The sequence below is a fragment of the Aquarana catesbeiana genome, linkage group LG12 (genome assembly GCF_042186555.1).
Source record: "Aquarana catesbeiana isolate 2022-GZ linkage group LG12, ASM4218655v1, whole genome shotgun sequence".
In the NCBI taxonomy this organism is placed as follows: Eukaryota; Metazoa; Chordata; class Amphibia; order Anura; family Ranidae; genus Aquarana; species Aquarana catesbeiana.
The window spans coordinates 231,614,903-231,634,076 of record NC_133335.1 but is presented as its reverse complement, the minus strand read 5'-3'; the positions used below and the strand labels follow the sequence as shown (position 1 = coordinate 231,634,076).

Genomic DNA, 19,174 nt, shown 5'->3' with positions numbered 1-19,174 from the left:
GGCCAGTAACACACCTCCTGTCTTCATCCCCCCCCCCAGTCTGGATGAAGGAGCACAGGGGGCACCTTTGGACAGCACAATTTTCAGTCTGGTGGGAGGGAAGTGTTAGATAGACTAGCAGATTTACTTACACTAACAAATTGAAGCCAAACTCCAGCTAATACTTTCTAACCAGTTACAGTAACAGTTTTTTTTTTCTTTTGGGATATAAATTTTGCATGAATAAACAAAAGTTGATCATTGTAAACACCCCGGTCAGTGTTAAGTGGTTTGTCTCATTCATGTAAACTGATACATTCCACTGGAGAGCTTGAGCTTGTGAAAAAAACAACAGACTTATTTGGCTGGATCACCAGATGGAAATAAAAGAAAGAAAGCCTAAAAAGAAAACGAAAGCAGCCATCACATCTAAAAATTGGTAAGTTACTAAATAATTAAAAATGTATAAATAAAACTGTTCTTTTGGGTTTAATACTGCTTTAATAAAATAAACAAGATATAAATCAGCTGACCTGCATTGCTTCTGTTTCAATTTATAAAAGATATTTCAAATAAAAACAGTAACAATGTAACAAGCCCCCAAAGGCTGCACAGAAAATATATATAGGGGTATGATACGATCACTATATGTAACAAATACTGGGGCCACTCCACGTGCACCCGCCATGACAATGGATGAACAATAGATAGACGATGGATGACCAGGGCTGGACGATGGATGACCAGGGCTGGACGATGGATGACCAGGGCTGGACGATGGATGACCAGGGCTGGACGATGGATGACCAGGGCTGGACGATGGATGACCAGGGCTGGACTATGGATGACCAGGGCTGGACTATGGATGACCAGGGCTGGACTATGGATGACCAGGGCTGGACTATGGATGACCAGGGCTGGACTATGGATGACCAGGGCTGGACTATGGATGACCAGGGCTGGACTATGGATGACCAGGGCTGGACTATGGATGACCAGGGCTGGACTATGGATGACCAGGGCTGGACTATGGATGACCAGGGCTGGACTATGGATGACCAGGGCTGGACTATGGATGACCAGGGCTGGACTATGGATGACCAGGGCTGGACTATGGATGACCAGGGCTGGACTATGGATGACCAGGGCTGGACGATGGATGACCAGGGCTGGACGATGGATGACCAGGGCTGGACGATGGATGACCAGGGCTGGACAATGGATGACCAGGGCTGGACAATGGATGACCATGGCTGGACGATGGATGACTACGGCTCGCTGTGGGAGGCGGTGATCGCTCTGGAACAGTCGCCGGGTCCATGGATTGCTTTCAATCAGCGGCACGGCTCCTCTCACCACCACACAACGTCTGTCCACAACTGCGCCCGCAAATTGTCTTTGGCTTCCGCCACAATGACAGATCCAACTCCCCCCTCCAATTACCCAAGACAGCTCAATTAACACTTGCAACGCCGCAAAAGGCCAAGGAGCCACAGATGCCTATGGCAGCAAAGCCATTACGGAAGTTAATTGAACAATTGACTGCCAAAGGCCTGACATTTATATCACTGCAAAAGGTTGGTGGCTCGGGGGAGACAACACAAAGGAAACGTCAAGACGCTGACCACCACCATCCTCCTCCATCCACGCGAAGGGGTCACCGCACTGACTCCATCTTGCTTGCTAATGAAGATGAATCATCTCATCCGAGGAGAGAGAGAGAGAGATAGAGAGAGAGATCACAGAGAAGAGGGAAGGAGGCGGAACGATGGGAGGTGGATGTCAGACAAAAACAAAAGATACAATTAAAATAAATCCAAACCCAACCACTAAATCTCATCCTATTATTACCATTATTATTAATCCCATAGGCACCAACATGTTCATTTAAACGGATTAAATAGCATTTTGAGTTTGTGGTGCTCAGATTCCATGTAGTTCTTCTTTAACCCCTTCATGCCAACTCTACGCAAGTATGTGGCCCCACTGGACTGGGCTTTTTTCCGTGGGGCCGCAGATTTGCGTATCTCCTTTTTGCCGCATGGAACGCTTCCAGCACAGATACCGGGGTCTTACCGCGGGCCCTGAACCAAAGATTGAGACCCAGAACTCCCATTTCCAGATCACCTGGTCGCTGTGATAGCCTCTGATTGATCAGTCACTGTAAGGCCCACCCCCGTGTTTTCCTTCTCTTTGAATGAAGAGCGATACATTGTATCTCTCTCTCTCCTTGGAGAAAAAAAAAAAACCTAGATTAAGGTTTGATCTAGGTCAGTGCCAGGGGTCATATATATATAATATAACTAGGTGAACCATCGGAAACATCTGTTATTTTTCTAGTTCCTTTACCAGGGTGACAATTATAAACCATTCTGTAGTAAAATCACTACAGTGTTGTCACCCTGTGGACATGGTAGTCCTAATATATATATTAGGATTCAATAAAATAAATAAATAAAAAAATAAATAAAATAATAATAAAAAAAATGCAAAGAAAAAAAAAAAGGGAGGAGGGAGGAGCAGAGCCACTGCTGGGAGAAAGGTGCAGAGGTTATGAGCTGCTAAATCAGTGCTGGGAGGGAGTAGCCGAGCTGAGAGTGAATTGCTCCAAAAGTCTTAAAGCGTAACCACTGCTTGTTTAGAATATGTAAATATGTTGAGTCACTGCTGGGAGGGAGGAGCTGAGCTGCTAAGTCACTGCTGGAAGGGAGGAGCTGAGCTGCCGACATTGCTGCGAGCGAAGAGCTGAGGTGGGAGGGAGGAGCTGAGCTGCTGGGTCACTGCTGGAAGGGAGGAGCTGAGCTGCTGAGACACTGCTGGAAGGGAGGAGCCTATCTGCTGAGTCACTGCTGGAAGGGAGGAGCTGAGCTGCTGAGTCACTGCTGGGAACGAGGAGCTGAGCTGCTGAGTCACTGCTGGGAGGGAGGAGCTGAGCTGCTGAGTCACTGCTGGGAGCGAGGAGCTGAGCTGCTGAGTCACTGCTGGGAGCGAGGAGCTGAGCTGCTGAATCATTGCTGCGAGCGAGGAGCTGAGCTGGGAGGGAGGAGCTGAGCTGCTGAGTCATTGCTGGGAAGGAAGGAGCTGAGCTGCTCAGCCACTGCTGGAAGGGAGGAGCTGAGCTGCTGAGTCACTGCTGGAAGGGAGGAGCTGAGCCATTGCTGGGAGGGAGGAGCTGAGCTGCTGAGTCATTGCTGGGAGTGAGGAGCTGAGCTGCTGAGTCATTGTTCGGGTGGGAGGAGCTGAGCTGCTGAGTCATTGCTGGGAGGGAGGAGCTGAGCTGCTAAGTCATTGCTGGGAGGGAGGAGCTAAGCTTCTGAGTCACTGCTGGGATCGAGGAGCTGAGACATTGCTGGAAGGGAGGAGCTTAGCTGCTGAGTCACTGCTGGAAGGGAGGAGCTGAGCTGCTGAGACATTGCTGGAAGGGAGGAGCTTAGCTGCTGAGTCACTGCTGGAAGGGAGGAGCTGAGCTGCTGAGTCACTGCTGGAAGGGAGGAGCTGAGCTGCTGAGTCACTGCTGGGAGAGAGGAGCTGAGCTGCCGAGTTACTGCTGGGAGAGAGGAGCTGAGCTGCTGAGTCACTGCTGGGAGCGAGGAGCTGAGCTGCTGAGTCACTGCTGGGAGCGAGGAGCTGAGCTGCTGAGTCACTGCTGGGAGCGAGGAGCTGAGCTGCTGAGTCATTGCTGCGAGCGAGGAGCTGAGCTGGGAGGAAGGAGCTGAGCTGCTGAGTCATTGTTGGGTGGGAGGAGCTGAGCTGCTGAGTCACTGCTGGAAGGGAGGAGCTGAGCCATTGCTGGGAAGGAGGAGCTGAGCTGCTGAGTCATTGCTGGGAGTGAGGACCTGAGCTGCTGAGTCACTGCTGAAAGGGAGGAGCTGAGCTGCTGAGTCATTGCTGGGAGGGAGGAGCTGAGCTGCTAAGTCATTGCTCTGAGGGAGGATCTAAGCTGCTGAGTCACTGCTGGGATGGAGGAGCTGAGCTCCTGAGTCATTGCTGGGAGGGAGGAGCTGAGCTGCTGAGTCACTGCTGGAAGGGAGGAGCGGAGTTGCTCAGTCACTGCTAAAAGGGAGGTGCAGAGGAGCTGAGCTGACAAGTCATGGCTGGAAGCCAGGCACTGAGCTGCTGAGTCATTGCTGGAAGAAGGAAGCAGAGCAGCTGAGCTGTTGAGTCACTACTGGAAGGGGGGAGCAGAGGAGCTGTGCTGCCAAGTCACTACTGAAAGGGAGGGGCAGATAGCGGGCAGATGAAGCGGGTGATCAGAAGACGATCAATGATAAACGCAGACGCTCCTCAGACAAAAAGCTCTACCGGCTTGGTGAAGTGTTAAATCGATCTTTCCGGGTCTTACGACCTGTCAGGCATAGTTAGCGCGCCGGAGAGCTCTTCGATAACGGGCAGCCGCCTCTCTGGTCCAGTTGCGTAGCAACGCCACTTTCCCTGTCGCCGTATCCTGCACCAGCTCTGCCCGCAGCAAGTGTCAGAGTCAGAAGGGCCGCGGTTATCAGCTTATTGCCTGCTGACGACACGTTGATGGGCCCATGTGACGGGACGCAGTCTGGCCTTTTTTTTTCCTTCTATGAATTGCGCAAAGCTGGAAAGATTAATCTTCCTGTCAAACCATTAATGCCACATAATAAGGGAACAAAGGTTCCCGGCTATAGTGTCTTCCCTGTCCTATTTAATTGCTTCCCCCCCTCCCCCCATAATACTGTCGTGCCTGCTCTTTTCAAAGAAATGTTAAAACAATTAACATTTTCTGTTTTTAACTAAAATACTCCTTTTTTCATGCTGTGTTGCATCTCAGTGATGCTGGTCTCCTGCAGCCTCTTTGCATCTGCTTTCTGCCTACATGCACTCCAGCGATGGCTGCATGGCATTTCTCAGGGCGGGTTTTCTTATGGTGACAACAGGTGGACCGTGGCTGTGTGATGTGGGTTGAAATAGGGCAAGTTCACCAGCAACTTCTAGGCAAGAACGACACTTGATGTAGCAGATAGAGGGATGAGACTAAATATTTAGCACCGACAGGGGTGCTTACAATGATCAGCCTTTATTTATGTAAAATCTTTATCCCAAAAGGAAAAAAATGGTTACTGATTATTAAGTGTGAGCTGGAGTTTGGCTTCAATTTCTTAGTGTATCTAAATCTGCTAGTCCATCTAACACTTCTCTCCTCCAGACAGACAATGCTCCTGTTCAAAGGTGCTCCCCTGGCACAGAAGGAAAGAGCTTAACATCATACAAAGACATTGTAGACAATTGTGCTCTTCCAACCTTGTGATAACAGTTTGGTGAAGACCCTTTTCTGTTCCAGCATGACTGTCCCTTGTGTACAAAGCCATCTCCATAAAGACATGGTGTGACCAGTTTGGTGTGGAGGAACTTGAGTGTCCTCTACAGAGCCCTGACCTCAACCCTACTGATCACCTTTAGGAGTAACTGGAACACCAATGCTGACCCAGATCTTCTAATCCAATATCAGTAACTGAGCTTACAGGCTAGTGACTAAACTCCACCATTAATGGTATATTTTCATGTATAGCACACATCTAGGATTCCATAAAAGGGTCAGCCCATTCCAAACAGATACATCATAAGGCCCAACGTATGTGGACACTTCTCCAAATTACTGAGTTCAGGTGTCTCCAGTGAAGGGTTCTGTTAATACTCCATCATACAAAAGACATTGTAGACAATCTTTCTTACAACCTTTTTGGTAGCAGTTTGGTGAAGACCCTTTTCTGATCCAGCATGACTGTGTCCCCCCCTGTGTACAAAGCCAGCTTTATAAAAGACATGACCAGTTTAGTGTGAAGGAACTCCAGTGTCCTGCACAGAGCCCTGACCTCATCCCTACTGAACACCTTTGAGATTAATTGGAATTCTAATACCGCGTACACACGCTCGGACATTCCGACAACAAAATCATGGATTTTTTTTTTCTGACAGATGTTGTCGCACAAATGTTGTCGGAAATTCCAAACGTCAAGAACGCGGTGACGTACAACACGTAGGACGAGCTGAGAAAAATTAAGTTCAATAGCCAGTGCGGCTCTTCCGCTTGATTCCGAGCATGCGTGGAATTTTGTGCGTCAGAATTGTCTACACACGATCAGAATTTCTGACATCTGGATTTTGTTGTCAGAAAATTTGAGAAACTCTGACAACAAATGTCCGATGGAGCCTACACACTGTCGGAATTTCCGACAGCAAGCTCCCATTGAACAGAAATTCCGAGTGTGTACGCGGCATAATAGTGAGCTAGGTCATCTCATCCAACATCTGTATCTGACCTTACAAATGGTACAAATTCCCACAGACACCCTTCAAAATCTTGTGGAAAGTCTTCCCAGAAGAGTGGTGGATGTTAGACCTGCAAAGGTGGGGCATCTTCATATTCAAGGAAATGGTTTTGGAATGGGGGGCAACTCCATATTAGCAGTCATGGTTTTGGAAAAGGGCGTAACTTCATATTAATGGCCATAGTTTTGGAATAGGGGGGCGACTCCATATTAAATAGCCATGGTTTTGGAATGGGGAGCAACTCTAAATTAATGGCCATGGAATGGATTTGGATTGCGGGCAGCTCCATGTTAATGGCCTTGGTTTTGGAATGGGGGGCAACTCCATATTAATGGCCATGGTTTTGGAATGGGGGGGGGGGCAACTCCATATTAATGACTATGGTTTTTGGAATAGGGGGTAATTTAATCATAATGGCCATGGTTTTGGAATGGGGAGCAACTATATTAATGGCCGTGGATTTGGAATGGGGAGTAACTCCATATTAATAGCCACGATTATGGAATGGGGGGGGGCAACTCCATATTAATGGCCATGGTTTTTGGAATGGGGGGGGGTAACTCCATAATAATGCCCATGGTTTTAAAATGGGGAGCAACACCATATTAATACGGTTTTGAAATGGGGGGGGGCAACTCCATATTAATGACCATGGTTTTGGAGTAGGATATACGACTCAACCTTGTGGTAACAGTTTGGTGAAGACCCCTTTCTGTTCTAGCATGACTGTGCCCCCCCCCCCATGCAAAGCCAGCTCCTTAAAAGACATGGTTTGACCAGTTTGGTGTGAAGGAACTCGTGTGTCCTGCACAGACCTGACCTCATCCCTACTGATCACCTTTGGACCTCCTCAACCCTACTGAACACCTTTGGACCTACTGAACACCTTTGGACCTCAACCCTACTGAACACCTTTGGGATAAATTTGAACACCAATGGTAAACTACATGCTCTTCCCATAAGATTAGAAGCTGTTAGAGCCACAAAGGGGACAATTTCATATTAATGTCCATGGTTCTGTAATAGAATGTCCAACAAGCTAATAAAGGCGTGATGTTCAGGTGTCCCCCAATCTTTGGCCATACAGTATAGTTTTGGAAAATCTAAAGGAGATTTTAGCAGAAATTGTTCGATCCATATGGCCAGGTTCTCTGAGAGTCATGTGACTTCTCCCAGCAGCCTTTGTCCAGCCGTGACCAAAAGCGGGAAAGATAAAAAAAAGGAACAAAAAAAGTTTGAGCACAGGTGATAAAAGTTGCGCTTTTGACACCTCTGTCTGAGGCATGATGATAAATATGGCTTGATACACAGAATTAAAGACACCTTTCCCTATTTTTGATGTTTCCCACCAAGATGGCTGCCATAAAGCATTGTAAGCTGTTGCGGCAGAATGCCAAGCAGGAAGAAAATTACAAGAAGCTTTAATAATGCACCGCAGAAAAAGATCATAAAAATAACCTGTCAAGCCTTCTTAAGGAGGCATTCCTTATCCACAGCAAAAAATTTGATGTTGTCAAGACTAATAATGGCAATAGTAATAAACATCGGTGGGGTAAACGCATGAGTGATTGCAAATCTAATCACGCGCTGCAAAAACACACAGCGATATTTTTGTCTCGGTGCACAGCTTATGTGACACAGAGACATCTGTCTATTCCAAGGGAAGGAGAGGGAAAAATAGCATTCCTGGCTTAAAGTGAACATATGCTCAGATCATACAGGTTGAAATATTTATGTATTTCGAATAAGCAGTAAAAGCGCTTTAAAAAAAAAAAAAAAGCCTCCATTCACCTATGTAGCCAAAGGCATTGTGAATAAATTCATCTTCAAAATTTAGAACAGAGGCGCTGAAATCAAAGCTCCTCCCCCCTATTTTCTATGGCAGCACAATTTTGGCAGCGTGCCAGCTTTCCAATGTAAACAAACACCAGGTGCATGTGAAGGAAAGTGGTGTGCATGCTACTGGGGGAGGGGGGGGTTTGGTGTTTTGCCCTAAAGTTTGATTTAAAGTGTTAGTTCACCTTCACCTTTTCAGAGGAAATGAAAAAGTAAACAGCCTACACCCACCCCCTCCACCTCCCAGTACCACTGCTTTTAGCGAATACAGAACCAAGTATAATTTTTGGTTCCAAGTAGTTATATGAAATTTGTTAATAAAAGGCGATAAAATGGGTCCCCAGCAGCCAGCAATAAAAGATCCCCCAGCAACAATAGATCCCTCCCAGCAACTATAGACCTCCAGGAAGAAAAGATTCCCCAGCAGCACTAGACCCTCACCAGCATCAAAAAGACCCCTCCTCGTAGAACAGTAGATCTCCCCCAGCAACAATAGACCTCTCCAGCAACAACAGATCCCCCAGTGACAATAGATCCCCGCAGCAGTCAGCATCCATAGACCCTCCAGCACGGCCCAGCACCCCTTGGCAATGTATACAGTACGTGCTGGTGGTGCCGGAACTGCGCTCCCCCACGTTCACGCTGAAAAAAAACTCTGCCCCCTGGTCCCCGTTGTACTTACCTCTGTGGGCGGTCAGTGCTGGTGAAGTGGTCCAGGGATTTATAATCCCCGCTATTCTCTGTGCAGTGCTTCCTGGACGTATCAGAGGGATGCTCTGTGCCAGTGCTGACCAATTACAATTATTCTGGTTCATCTTGGAAGCCCTGCAGAGAGAGAAGAGGAAGAAGAACGGGGATTTCAAATCCCTGGACCGCGGCACCAGCTGCATGGGGACTGACAGCTTATCGTCCATGGAGGCAAGCACAGCAAGGAACGGGGGGTGATATCGGGTTTTATGCACCCAGGGGATAGTCAAAATGGTAAGGTAGGAAGCACAGGCTGGCCTAGGTAAGAGCCGCTGGTGCAGAGGAAGGAAGACTCACTGTGCACTACCCTAGCTGAACGTGCGGGCAACGCTAAACCTCCACGCACACCATGGAAAGGCAGGGTAGTCACCCTGCTACAGAAGGTGGCAGAGAACAGTTTAAAACTAGAGATTAATTTTATTAATTTTTTAAATCCGCGATAGTGCTGAAAATGAAAAACAAAAACCATTACGTCTACAAAAGACCAGAATGTGTACACAGACTAAAGTGTGCACTTAAGGGTGTAAAAGGACCTCTCCCTGATCCCCCGAGGAACAAGGCTCCTGACAGGGACATAGGGTACAACATGGTCCACCTAGTCAGAAGGCCTGGTAGACCCCCCTCTCCTCGTGGTCAGACGAATCCGACCACCGATTACTAGGTCGAGAGGCTCTCCCAAAGAGAACCCCCACCCCAGGAGCAGAGGAGGAAGGAACCTGAAGACCACACATCCTCCCCCAAGCCCAAGGACTCACACCCTCCATCTTAGTAAAAACACAAACACGCGTAAAAGTGACAAAACGTGAGGAGAAAATAAAATAAATAAGTGGCCGTGCAATGTGCACTGGCTAGACCCCGAGACCGGTAACAAAAATTGCCCCGGACTTAAGCCCAAAGGCCTAGACTTAAAAGCCGTAGTGCAGGGAAAGCTTTAGTGCTTTGACCTTCTGTCGTTTCGCAATGTGGGGTCCCACACCCAAGTATTACGAAATGCACCCTTATGGCGACCACTCCCAGGGGGCACAGACATAGCGGACTCTCTGCCTTCCCAGCCCATGGCCAGACAAGGTAGATCTGTTTAAACCAGGAGGAAATGGGCCCAGACAGTTTTTTTACCGGCGAAATTACTTCCGTGCCTCAACAGCCTGTGGGCGCCCTGCTTTCTGTTCCAGCCAGTACTAGCCTTCAGGGCCCCCATCATACCAGCAGGGATACCACAGTGACGCACCCCAACTCCCGGTTAAGCCAGAATGACGGCATAGCACCCGTACTGGACGCTGATAAGAATAGATACTACACTTGATCTTAGCCAAAATGGTTATTAATATTGCAGCTCAAGGCAGCACAAGATAAATACCAATAGAGCAATAAAGATAATCTAAGCTCCAGACTGCTTCTTCACCAAGGTCCTTGATGGTGGGGAAGAACTTGCAGCAAGCTGGAACCAGGTTACATCCCCCAAGTACGTCCAGCTGACTAAACACAGACCATTCACATATACAGAGTATAGATGGCAGGAGACAGAAGAGGATCCAGGAAAGGAGCCGAGGTCAAGGCAAGCGGCAGACACGAGCCGAGGTCAAGGCAAGCAGCAGACAAGCAGAAATGGAAGATGAAGTCGGGGTTGGTACACGGGAAGTCAGGCACTGAATACACAAAAAACACTAGGCAAACAGGAGCTCATAGAACTAGGAAGTTGCTCAGGCAACACGGAGCACTGAGCAGGTCTTATATAGGGAAGCAAACTAGGTGACAGGTCTGGAAGTGATAGAGGGGAAGGAAATAAAACCACAAAGAATAACAACAGGTGACACCCATAGGTGAGAACAGAAGCCAAACAGCACATGTGAAAAGAATCAGAGGTCTAGCAGAACCACTGTTCAAGGAGGTAAGAATACACAGGCCAGAAACTGCAAACTAAACCGTAACATTACTGTTCTGCTTTATTTACTTGTGTGTGAATCTCAGCTTGAGCTATTGAGCTCTTTACATATTCTGTTTTTTTTTTTTACAACAGAGGGATTATTGAGCAGGTTGGCCATATGGCTTATGACATGTTTTTACCCAACAAAAATACTTTTCTCCCATAGCTCAGTAGAGGACACGGCACTTGTATTCTTCAATGTGCTCCTCACAGGAGGCTTGGACACTATGCAAAAGCTTCTTAGCGTTCAGTTGCAGCAAGTAGTGAACAAGGACAACCAACAAAGAAAATAATGGCAATCCTTGGAACCCATAAGAAAGCATAACTCTAGATCCAGCAGAGCTACCTCCTCAGGGCACCAAACTAAAGTGAGCTGTAGATCAAGTGTGGGGGTGCAGCCACTAGAGAGTCCTTTTTCTTTTTTTGCATAGTATTCAAACCTCTTCTAAACAGTACATTAAAGAAGTGTGGTGCCCATCAAATGAATGCGGTCACACTTTTTGTTGCAATGTCAGTTTACCTAATCTCCACTGGATTATGCTTCTCTGAAGCTGCAAATAGTTACTTGTACTCACCAGTGCCGGCAGAAGCAGGTCAGCAAAATACACAAAGCCCGCCCCCAAGGAGAAACCAACGGCGGCAGGGAGGAAAGCCAGGCTTCCATACTCCCCCGACATCTCAATAGCTGGGGCCAGGAGAGACCAATAAGAGGCTGCCAACATCACCTAGGAGGAAAAAGATCAAACAATCAGAATGAGAGATACCCCACTGCACAACCAGGGAACATGTATAACATATAACAAGGATGCCAAAGTGATAGGGAAATTTGCATATTCTCTATGGCTCACAATATCTAATAAAGCTTCTAATATTTGGTTAGTCTGGTAACTTTTAGCGGACTCGTGTGATTGGAATGCTATTGTAAGCTGACCCTATGGACAAGCCAGCCTCCTCTCCTTCAGGAATGTGCCATTTTCCTCAGAAGGTCAAATTATTGCTTCCAAGGGGAGTTGGCTGGGGGGTGGTTCTTTCCTTACATTCATGTTCTATATTACCACAGCCAAAACTGGTAAGATTTTGGTCTCACAACAGAGCTGCATTAAGAATGCGTCCGTCTGATTATCTGGCCATGCTGCGTAAAAGCAGACTCCATGGCAAAACAGCATCTTTAGTTAAGTATTCTCTCCTAATATTTTCATTATCTTTATCTGCGTCTGTCATTACGTTTAAAAAAAAAATGTCATACTTGTAAGTATTTGTGTGATCTCTCTTCGCACAAATCGAACGCAACCTCAAAAACATGACAAAAAACACGTGGTACCAGAAGTGGGGTGTTTGATTTGTGTAATCTAGAGATACAAATAAATGAATGTGACAAAACACAAAGTCATACATAGGATGTCCTCCCAGAACGCGCCTTGCGCTGCGGCACGATCCGTCACTGGCTGGTGTTCATGGCTGCCGGTACCATGTGATTGTTGTAACCAATTACAGCAGATCACATGACAATTGTTCAAAATGAATGGCTTCCTTTCATGCTATCCATTATGTGCAATTGTGTTGCTAGCTGTGATTGGTCACAGTGATCACATGGTACAAACAGGGCCAAATACAGTCCATACTGTACCATGTGATTAGCTGTGGGCAATCAAAGCTAATCATAATACATAGTGAATGAATCGGTTACAATCAGTAAAAATGGTTGCTTATACCAGTGAAATTCACTGGTATAAGCAATCATAATGTGTAAAAAAAAAATCCTCATCACTTCCCGAGTAGTACAGTGTTACTATGGTAACTGTTGAAAAATAAATCAGCATTTTTTGTTTTACATACTGTCACCAGTCAATGTCCCTGATCACCGCCACACCATATATATGATAATGCTGTACTGCACTGGTAACAGTATGTTAAAAAAAAAAAAAATGTCAAAATTGAAAAAAATTGAAAAACCACACACTTTTTTAAATTTCTTCATTTTCCAAAAATTTGTGACAAAAAATTGCAACTTCAAAAAAACTCGCCATGCCTCTTACTAAATACCTTGCACTGTCTAATTTAAAAAAAAAGAGGTAATTTTGGGGGTATTTGTACTGTCCTGGCATTTTCGTCTCTCAAGAAATGAGATCAGCCGTCAGTACATCAGGACTGGTCAATTTTCAGATATATCCCATAGTTTGTGGACTCTATAACTTTCCTACAGACTAAATAATATACACCGATTTTGGTTATTTTTACCCAAAGTAATATATTTTGGGCTAAATTTATGAAAAAAATTAATTTTGCAAATAAATCATCTAACAGAAACAATGAAAAATGCGTTTTAATTTTCAAAAAATGTGATCACAGAGTCAATGAGTCTCGGGTGATCACAGATTGGAGTAAGGGGTCGATCCCGGCCCCTTACCACGTGATCAGCTGTCAGCCAATGACAGCTGATCGCGCGATGTAAACAGAAGATCGGTAATCGTTTTTTTTTCTCCTCGCGCTGACAGAAAAAAAAGCTGATCACCGGCTTCTGTGCAAGGGAGATCGATCCCGAAGAAAAGCCGAAGCGAAGCCGCCTCATCTGTGCCAACCAGTACCGCCTGCCAGTGCCACAAATCAGTGCACACCTGTGCATAACAGTGCCAACAATCAGTGCCACCTATCAATGCCCATGAGTGCCACTTATCAATGCCCACCAGTGGTGCCAATCAGTGCCACCTAGCAGTGCTGCTTATCAGTGTCACCTACCAGTGCCCATCACTGCCACCCATCAGTGCCCATCACTGCCACCTATCAGTGCCCTTCAGTGCCACCTATCAATGCCCTTTAGTACCGCCCCCCATCAGTGCCACCCATCAGTGCCACCTCATCAGTGCCCACCAGTGCCGCCTATTAGTGCCCATCAGTGCCGCCTTATCAGTGCCCATCAATGCAGCCTCATCAGCGTACATCAATGAAGCAGAAAAATTACCTGTTTGCAAAATTTATTAACAAAATATAAAAATGGTTTTGTATTTTTTTTTCCTTTTAATTTCAATCTTTTTTTATTTTTTAAACAAAAAATAAAAAACCCAGAGGTGATGAAATACCACCAAAAGAAAGCTCTATTTGCAGGGGGAAAAAAATTATAAAAATTTAATTTGGGTACAGTGTTGTATGACCGCGTAATTGTCGTTTAAAGAGCGACAGCTCTAAAAGCTGAAAATTGGTCTGGGCAGGAGGGGGGTTTAGGTGCCCAGTAAGCAAGAGGTTAATGTACACAGAGCTGAATTCAGTTTTGTGTCTGACATTTATCTAGATTTCAGCTTTAAGTACTGAATAAAACTGAACATTTTCTTGATTTGAAGTGCTTTGAGAGGTTAGTCATTCATCACATTAAGTCCAGTCTCTCAAACACGCTGGACCCATATCAGTTTGCATACCGTCCAAACCGTTCCACGGATCTTCTACTCTTCACTTGGCCCTTACCCACTTAGAACAGAAAGACTCTTATGTTAGAATGCCGTTCATTGACTTTAGCTCAGCATTTAATATAATAATTCCTCAGCAACTTATCACTAAATTGAACTCGCTGGGCCTCAACCTGCCCCTCTGTAATTGGATCCTGGACTTTTCAACCGGAAGACCTCCTGGGAGTGCACATCTCAGAGGATCTTACCTGGACAACCAACATCATGTCACTAACCAAGAAGGCACAACAGCGCCTATATTTTCTCCGCCGCCTTAAAAAAAGCCAGTCTCCCCCCACCCATCCTTACTATGTTTTTATAGGGGAACCATTGAAAGCGTGCTGACCAGCTGCATCATTGTCTGGTATGGGGAACTGCAGTTCCGCTGACCGCAAGACCGTGCAGCGGCTAGTGAAGACGGCTGAAAAGAATATTGGTGTCTCTCTTCCTTCCATCCTGGACATTTTTCATACACGATGCTCCAGAAAAGCTACCAGTATCGTGAGGGATCCTACTCATCCCTCCCACAGTCTCTTTCAGCTCTTGCCATCAGGTAGAAGGTACCGGAGTATCAAAACCAGGACTGTCAGACTGTTCAACTGTTTTTTTACCCCAGGCTGTGAGAGCCTTCAACTCCAATCCTCTTTGAAACCTCTTCTATTCCTATATATTGTGATCAGGAACGTCTCACGTCCCCTCCTTTTTACTCTTGAATAGACACTTTTATAAACACTTCCTGCTACAAAGACTTTTGGAAACATAGTATATGTACAGTTACGTAGTTCCCAGATGTGTATTCCTTATTATGTTTTTATTCTTTGTACAGCTACAGTCAGGTCCATAAATATTGGGACATCAACACAATTCTAATCCTTTTGACTCTATACACCACCACAATGGATTTGAAATGAAATGAACAAGATGTGCTTTAACTGCAGACTTTCAGCTTTAATTTGAGGGTATTTACATTCAAATCAGGTGAACAGTGTAGGAATTACAACAGTTTGTATATGTGCCTCCCACTTTTTAAGGGACCAAAAGTAATGGGGCAGCTTAACAATCATCCATCAAACTTTCACTTTTTAATACGTGGTTGCAAATCCTTTGCAGTCAATTACAGCCTGAAGTCTGGAACACATAGACATCACCAGACGCTGGGTTTCATCCCTGGTGATGCTCTGCCAGGCCTCTACTGCAACTGTCTTCAGTTCCTGCTTGTTCTTGCGGCATTTTCCCTTCAGTTTTGTCTTCAGCAAGTGAAATGCATGCTCAATCGGATTCAGGTCAGGTGATTGACTTGGCCATTGCATAACATTCCACTTCTTTCCCTTAAAAAAACTCTTTGGTTGCTTTTTCAGTATGCTTCGGGTCATTGTCCATCTTCACTGTGAAGATCCATCCAATGAGTTCTGAAGCATTTTGCTGAATATGAGCAGATAATATTGCCCGAAACACTTCAGAATTCATCCTGCTGCTTTTGTCAGCAGTCACATCATCAATAAATACAAGAGAACCAGTTCCATTGGCAGCCATACATGCCCACGCCACGACACTACCACCACCATGCTTCACTGAAGAGGTGGTATGCTTTGGATCATGAGCAGTTCCTTTCCTTCTCCATACTCTTCTCTTCCCATCACTCTGGTACAAGTTGATCTTGGTCTCATCTGTCCACAGGATGTTGTTCCAGAACTGTGAAGGCTTTTTTAGATGTTGTTTGGCAAACTCTAATCTGGCCTTCCTGTTTTTGAGGCTCACCAATGGTTTACATCTTGTGGTGAACCCTCTGTATTCACTCTGGTGAAGTCTTCTCTTGATTGTTGACTTTGACACACATACACCTACCTCCTGGTTTTCTTCACCAGGGAATTCTTCTGTCATCCACCACAGTTGTTTTCCGTGGTCTTCCGGGTCTTTTGGTGTTGCTGAACTCACCGGTGTGTTCTTTCTTTTTAAGGATGTTCCAAACAGTTGATTTGGTCACACCTAATGTTTTTGCTATCTCTCTGATGGGTTTTTTTTTGTTTTTTCAGCCTAATGATGGCTTGCTTCACTGATAGTCACAGCTCTTTGGATCTCATATTGAGAATTGACAGCAACATATTCCAAATGCAAATAGCACACTTGAAATGAACTCTGGACCTTTTATCTGCTCCTTGTAAATGGGATAATGAGGGAATAACACACACCTGGCCATGGAACAGCTTAGCAGCCAATTGTCCCATTACTTTTGGTCCCTTAAAAAGTGGGAGGCACATATACAAACTGCTGTAATTCCTACACCGTTCACCTGATCTGGATGTAAATACCCTCAAATTAAAGCTGAAAGTCTGCAGTTAAAGCACATCTTGTTCGTTTCATTTCAAATCCATTGTGGTGGTGTATAGAGCCAAAAAGATTAGAATTGTGTCGATGTCCCAATATTTATGGACCTGACTGTAGTTATAATTATGTTTACTTTGTATGTAGCACCGTGGCCCTGGGAGATACGATATTTCGTTCCACTGTATGTTCTTATGTGTAGTGGAATGACAATAAAGCTTGACTTGACTTGATTTCGTGAATAAAATGCCCATGACTCATTTTTTCCTTCCATGTTTTGCTTTAAATGAAACCCTCACTTTTCACAAATATCACAGAAAAAAGAAAGAAAAACGATGAATTATTTCAGCAGGAGGGATCCGGTACGCCTGAGATTTGCAAAGCATTAAAAGGGATTCCAGCTGCTGTTGTCCACAATACGGTAAATAATAAGAGAGATTTTTTTTTACATATATAAAGAATATATCACTTTGTGATATTGAAGCAGAGGCAGGTTCTCCCGTACACCCCAATCTCTTGCTGTGCAACATTCATTATCTCACACTATCATGATTAACATCATAGAAAACAATCTCTCGGGTTTACAGGTAATAGTGTGAAAAAGAGAACATATACAGTGAGCGCTTGAAGTTTTGTGGACGAAATTGATATCAGAGGAGAATGAGCAGACCGGTTCCAGATGATAGAAAGGCAACAGTAACTCAAATAACCACTTGTTACATCCAAGATATGCAAAATACCATCCCTGAACGCACACAACACATGCAACCTTGAAGCAGATGGTCTACAGCAGCAGAAAACCACACCGGGTGCCACTCCTGTCAGCTAAGAACATGAAACTGAGGCTACAATTCGCACAGGATCACCAAAACTGGACAATAGAAGATTGGAAAAATGTTGTCTGTTCTGATGAGTCTGGATTTCAGCTGCGACATTCATATGGTAGGGTCAGAATTTGGCGTAAACAACATGAAAGCATGGATCGATCCTGCTTTGTATCAACAGTTCAAGCTGGTGGTGGTGGTGTGGGGGATATTTTCTTGGCACACTTTGGGCCCCTTAGCACCAATTGATCATCTTTTTAAACACCACGGCCTACCCAAGTATTGTTGCTGACCATGTCCATCCCTTTATGACTACAGTGTCCCCATCTTCTGATGGCTCCTTCCAGCAGGATAATACACCATGTCACAAAGCTCAAATCATCTCACCAGTTTTCTTGAACATGACAATGAGGTCACTGTACTCCAATGGCCTCCACATTCACCGGATCCCAATCCAATAGAGCACCTTTGGGATGTGGTAGAACAAGAAATTCACATCAAGGATGTGCAGCTGACAAATCTGCAGCAACTGTGTGATGTTATCATGTCACTATGGAGCAAAATCTCTGAGAAATGTTCCCAACACCTTTTTGAATCTATGCCACGAAGAATGAAGGCAGTTCTGAAGGCAAAAGGGGGTCCAACCCGGTACTAGCAAGGTGTATCTAATAAAGTAGTCTGTGAGTATTTGTGCAACAATTAGTCAACTGCAGGTGATGCCTTTTTTGAGGCTAGCTTTGCCTTGGCGGGCACTATCATGCAGTCTGAAGTTGTGCCTGAACTAAGCGTATGGCCCAAAACCCTAGGCTTAATCCCAGGGGCTCTCCAAACTTTCTAAACAAAGGGTCAGCTTACTGTCCCTCAGACATTTGGGGGGAGGGACTGTGGCCACTGGGAGCAAAAAAGGTCCCGATGTCAGTGGGAAAAAAACAAAGCCCCATCTTTGGTGTCATTGGGGGAACTGTGCCTCTTCATTGGGGTCAGTGAGGGGAATTATTCCATTGGGAACACCAGTTCTGGTGACAACCAGGGATCCCCTCATTTTGGAGGGATTTGCTTTCATGTCCTATCTTGGCTTTGGGACAGAAATTAAGGAAAATCTCTCCAATGGAAAACAGATTTAAACAAACCCTGGCAGAGGTTATAACTCTCCCTTACTCTATCCAAAATAAAAAAAAAAAACAAGTTTTGCCTTTAGTTCTAGTACTGCTTTAAATGCAGGTCAGTGGAGTTCCCATACAAGAAATGCCTTCAGCAGTTATCTTTGAAGGTGAACGCTTGGTTGGTGCTTCCTTGGATAAGTATATCAAGAAGATCACAGGGGAAGGAGAAGCATTCTCCTCCCCTAGAAGAAATAGGGAAATAGGCATGCATACCTACTAGTAGGTCATCTGCTTAGGAAAGGTTCCATTCATTCCTCTCAGTCTTCCAAACGTCAGGATCATAATTTTGCTAGAAAACATAGCCTTTCAAACCAGCAAAGATCTCTTCACAGTAATGGGATGGGCACTTAGCCTCTCAAAGTAGAAAGCCAACAATTGGCCTTGTGAACCACAAGGCCAATTGTTGCCTTTCTACTTTGAGAGGTTAAGTGCCCGCCCCATTAGTGTGAAGATTGCTCAGATGCTCGAGTCTAGAGTGTTGTTTCCATTGGCTATAAACTAGAGTTTAACACTATCTCTTCCCTGCTTTATGCCCTCCAACTTGTCTCCATTCCTGTCACAGTGAGCGAATCTGCTGTCTGCTGTCCATCAGCTGTTGAATCAATGGGTCATTACCTCTGTACCAACAAGGGGAATGCTTCCAAG

The 19,174-nt window shown here is 45.3% G+C and overlaps 1 protein-coding gene across 1 annotated transcript in view; it reads right to left on the bottom strand.

Annotated features, from left to right (window-relative positions):
• The window catches only part of SLC39A11 (solute carrier family 39 member 11), a 404,839-nt gene that overhangs the window by 280,548 nt on the left and 105,117 nt on the right, over positions 1-19,174 (bottom strand). Inside the window, exon 3 of the mRNA XM_073606902.1 lies at positions 11,359-11,508. Within this exon, the coding sequence (XP_073463003.1) occupies positions 11,359-11,505 (147 nt within the window). The 5' untranslated portion in view covers positions 11,506-11,508. The remainder of the gene's footprint in view (positions 1-11,358; positions 11,509-19,174) is intronic.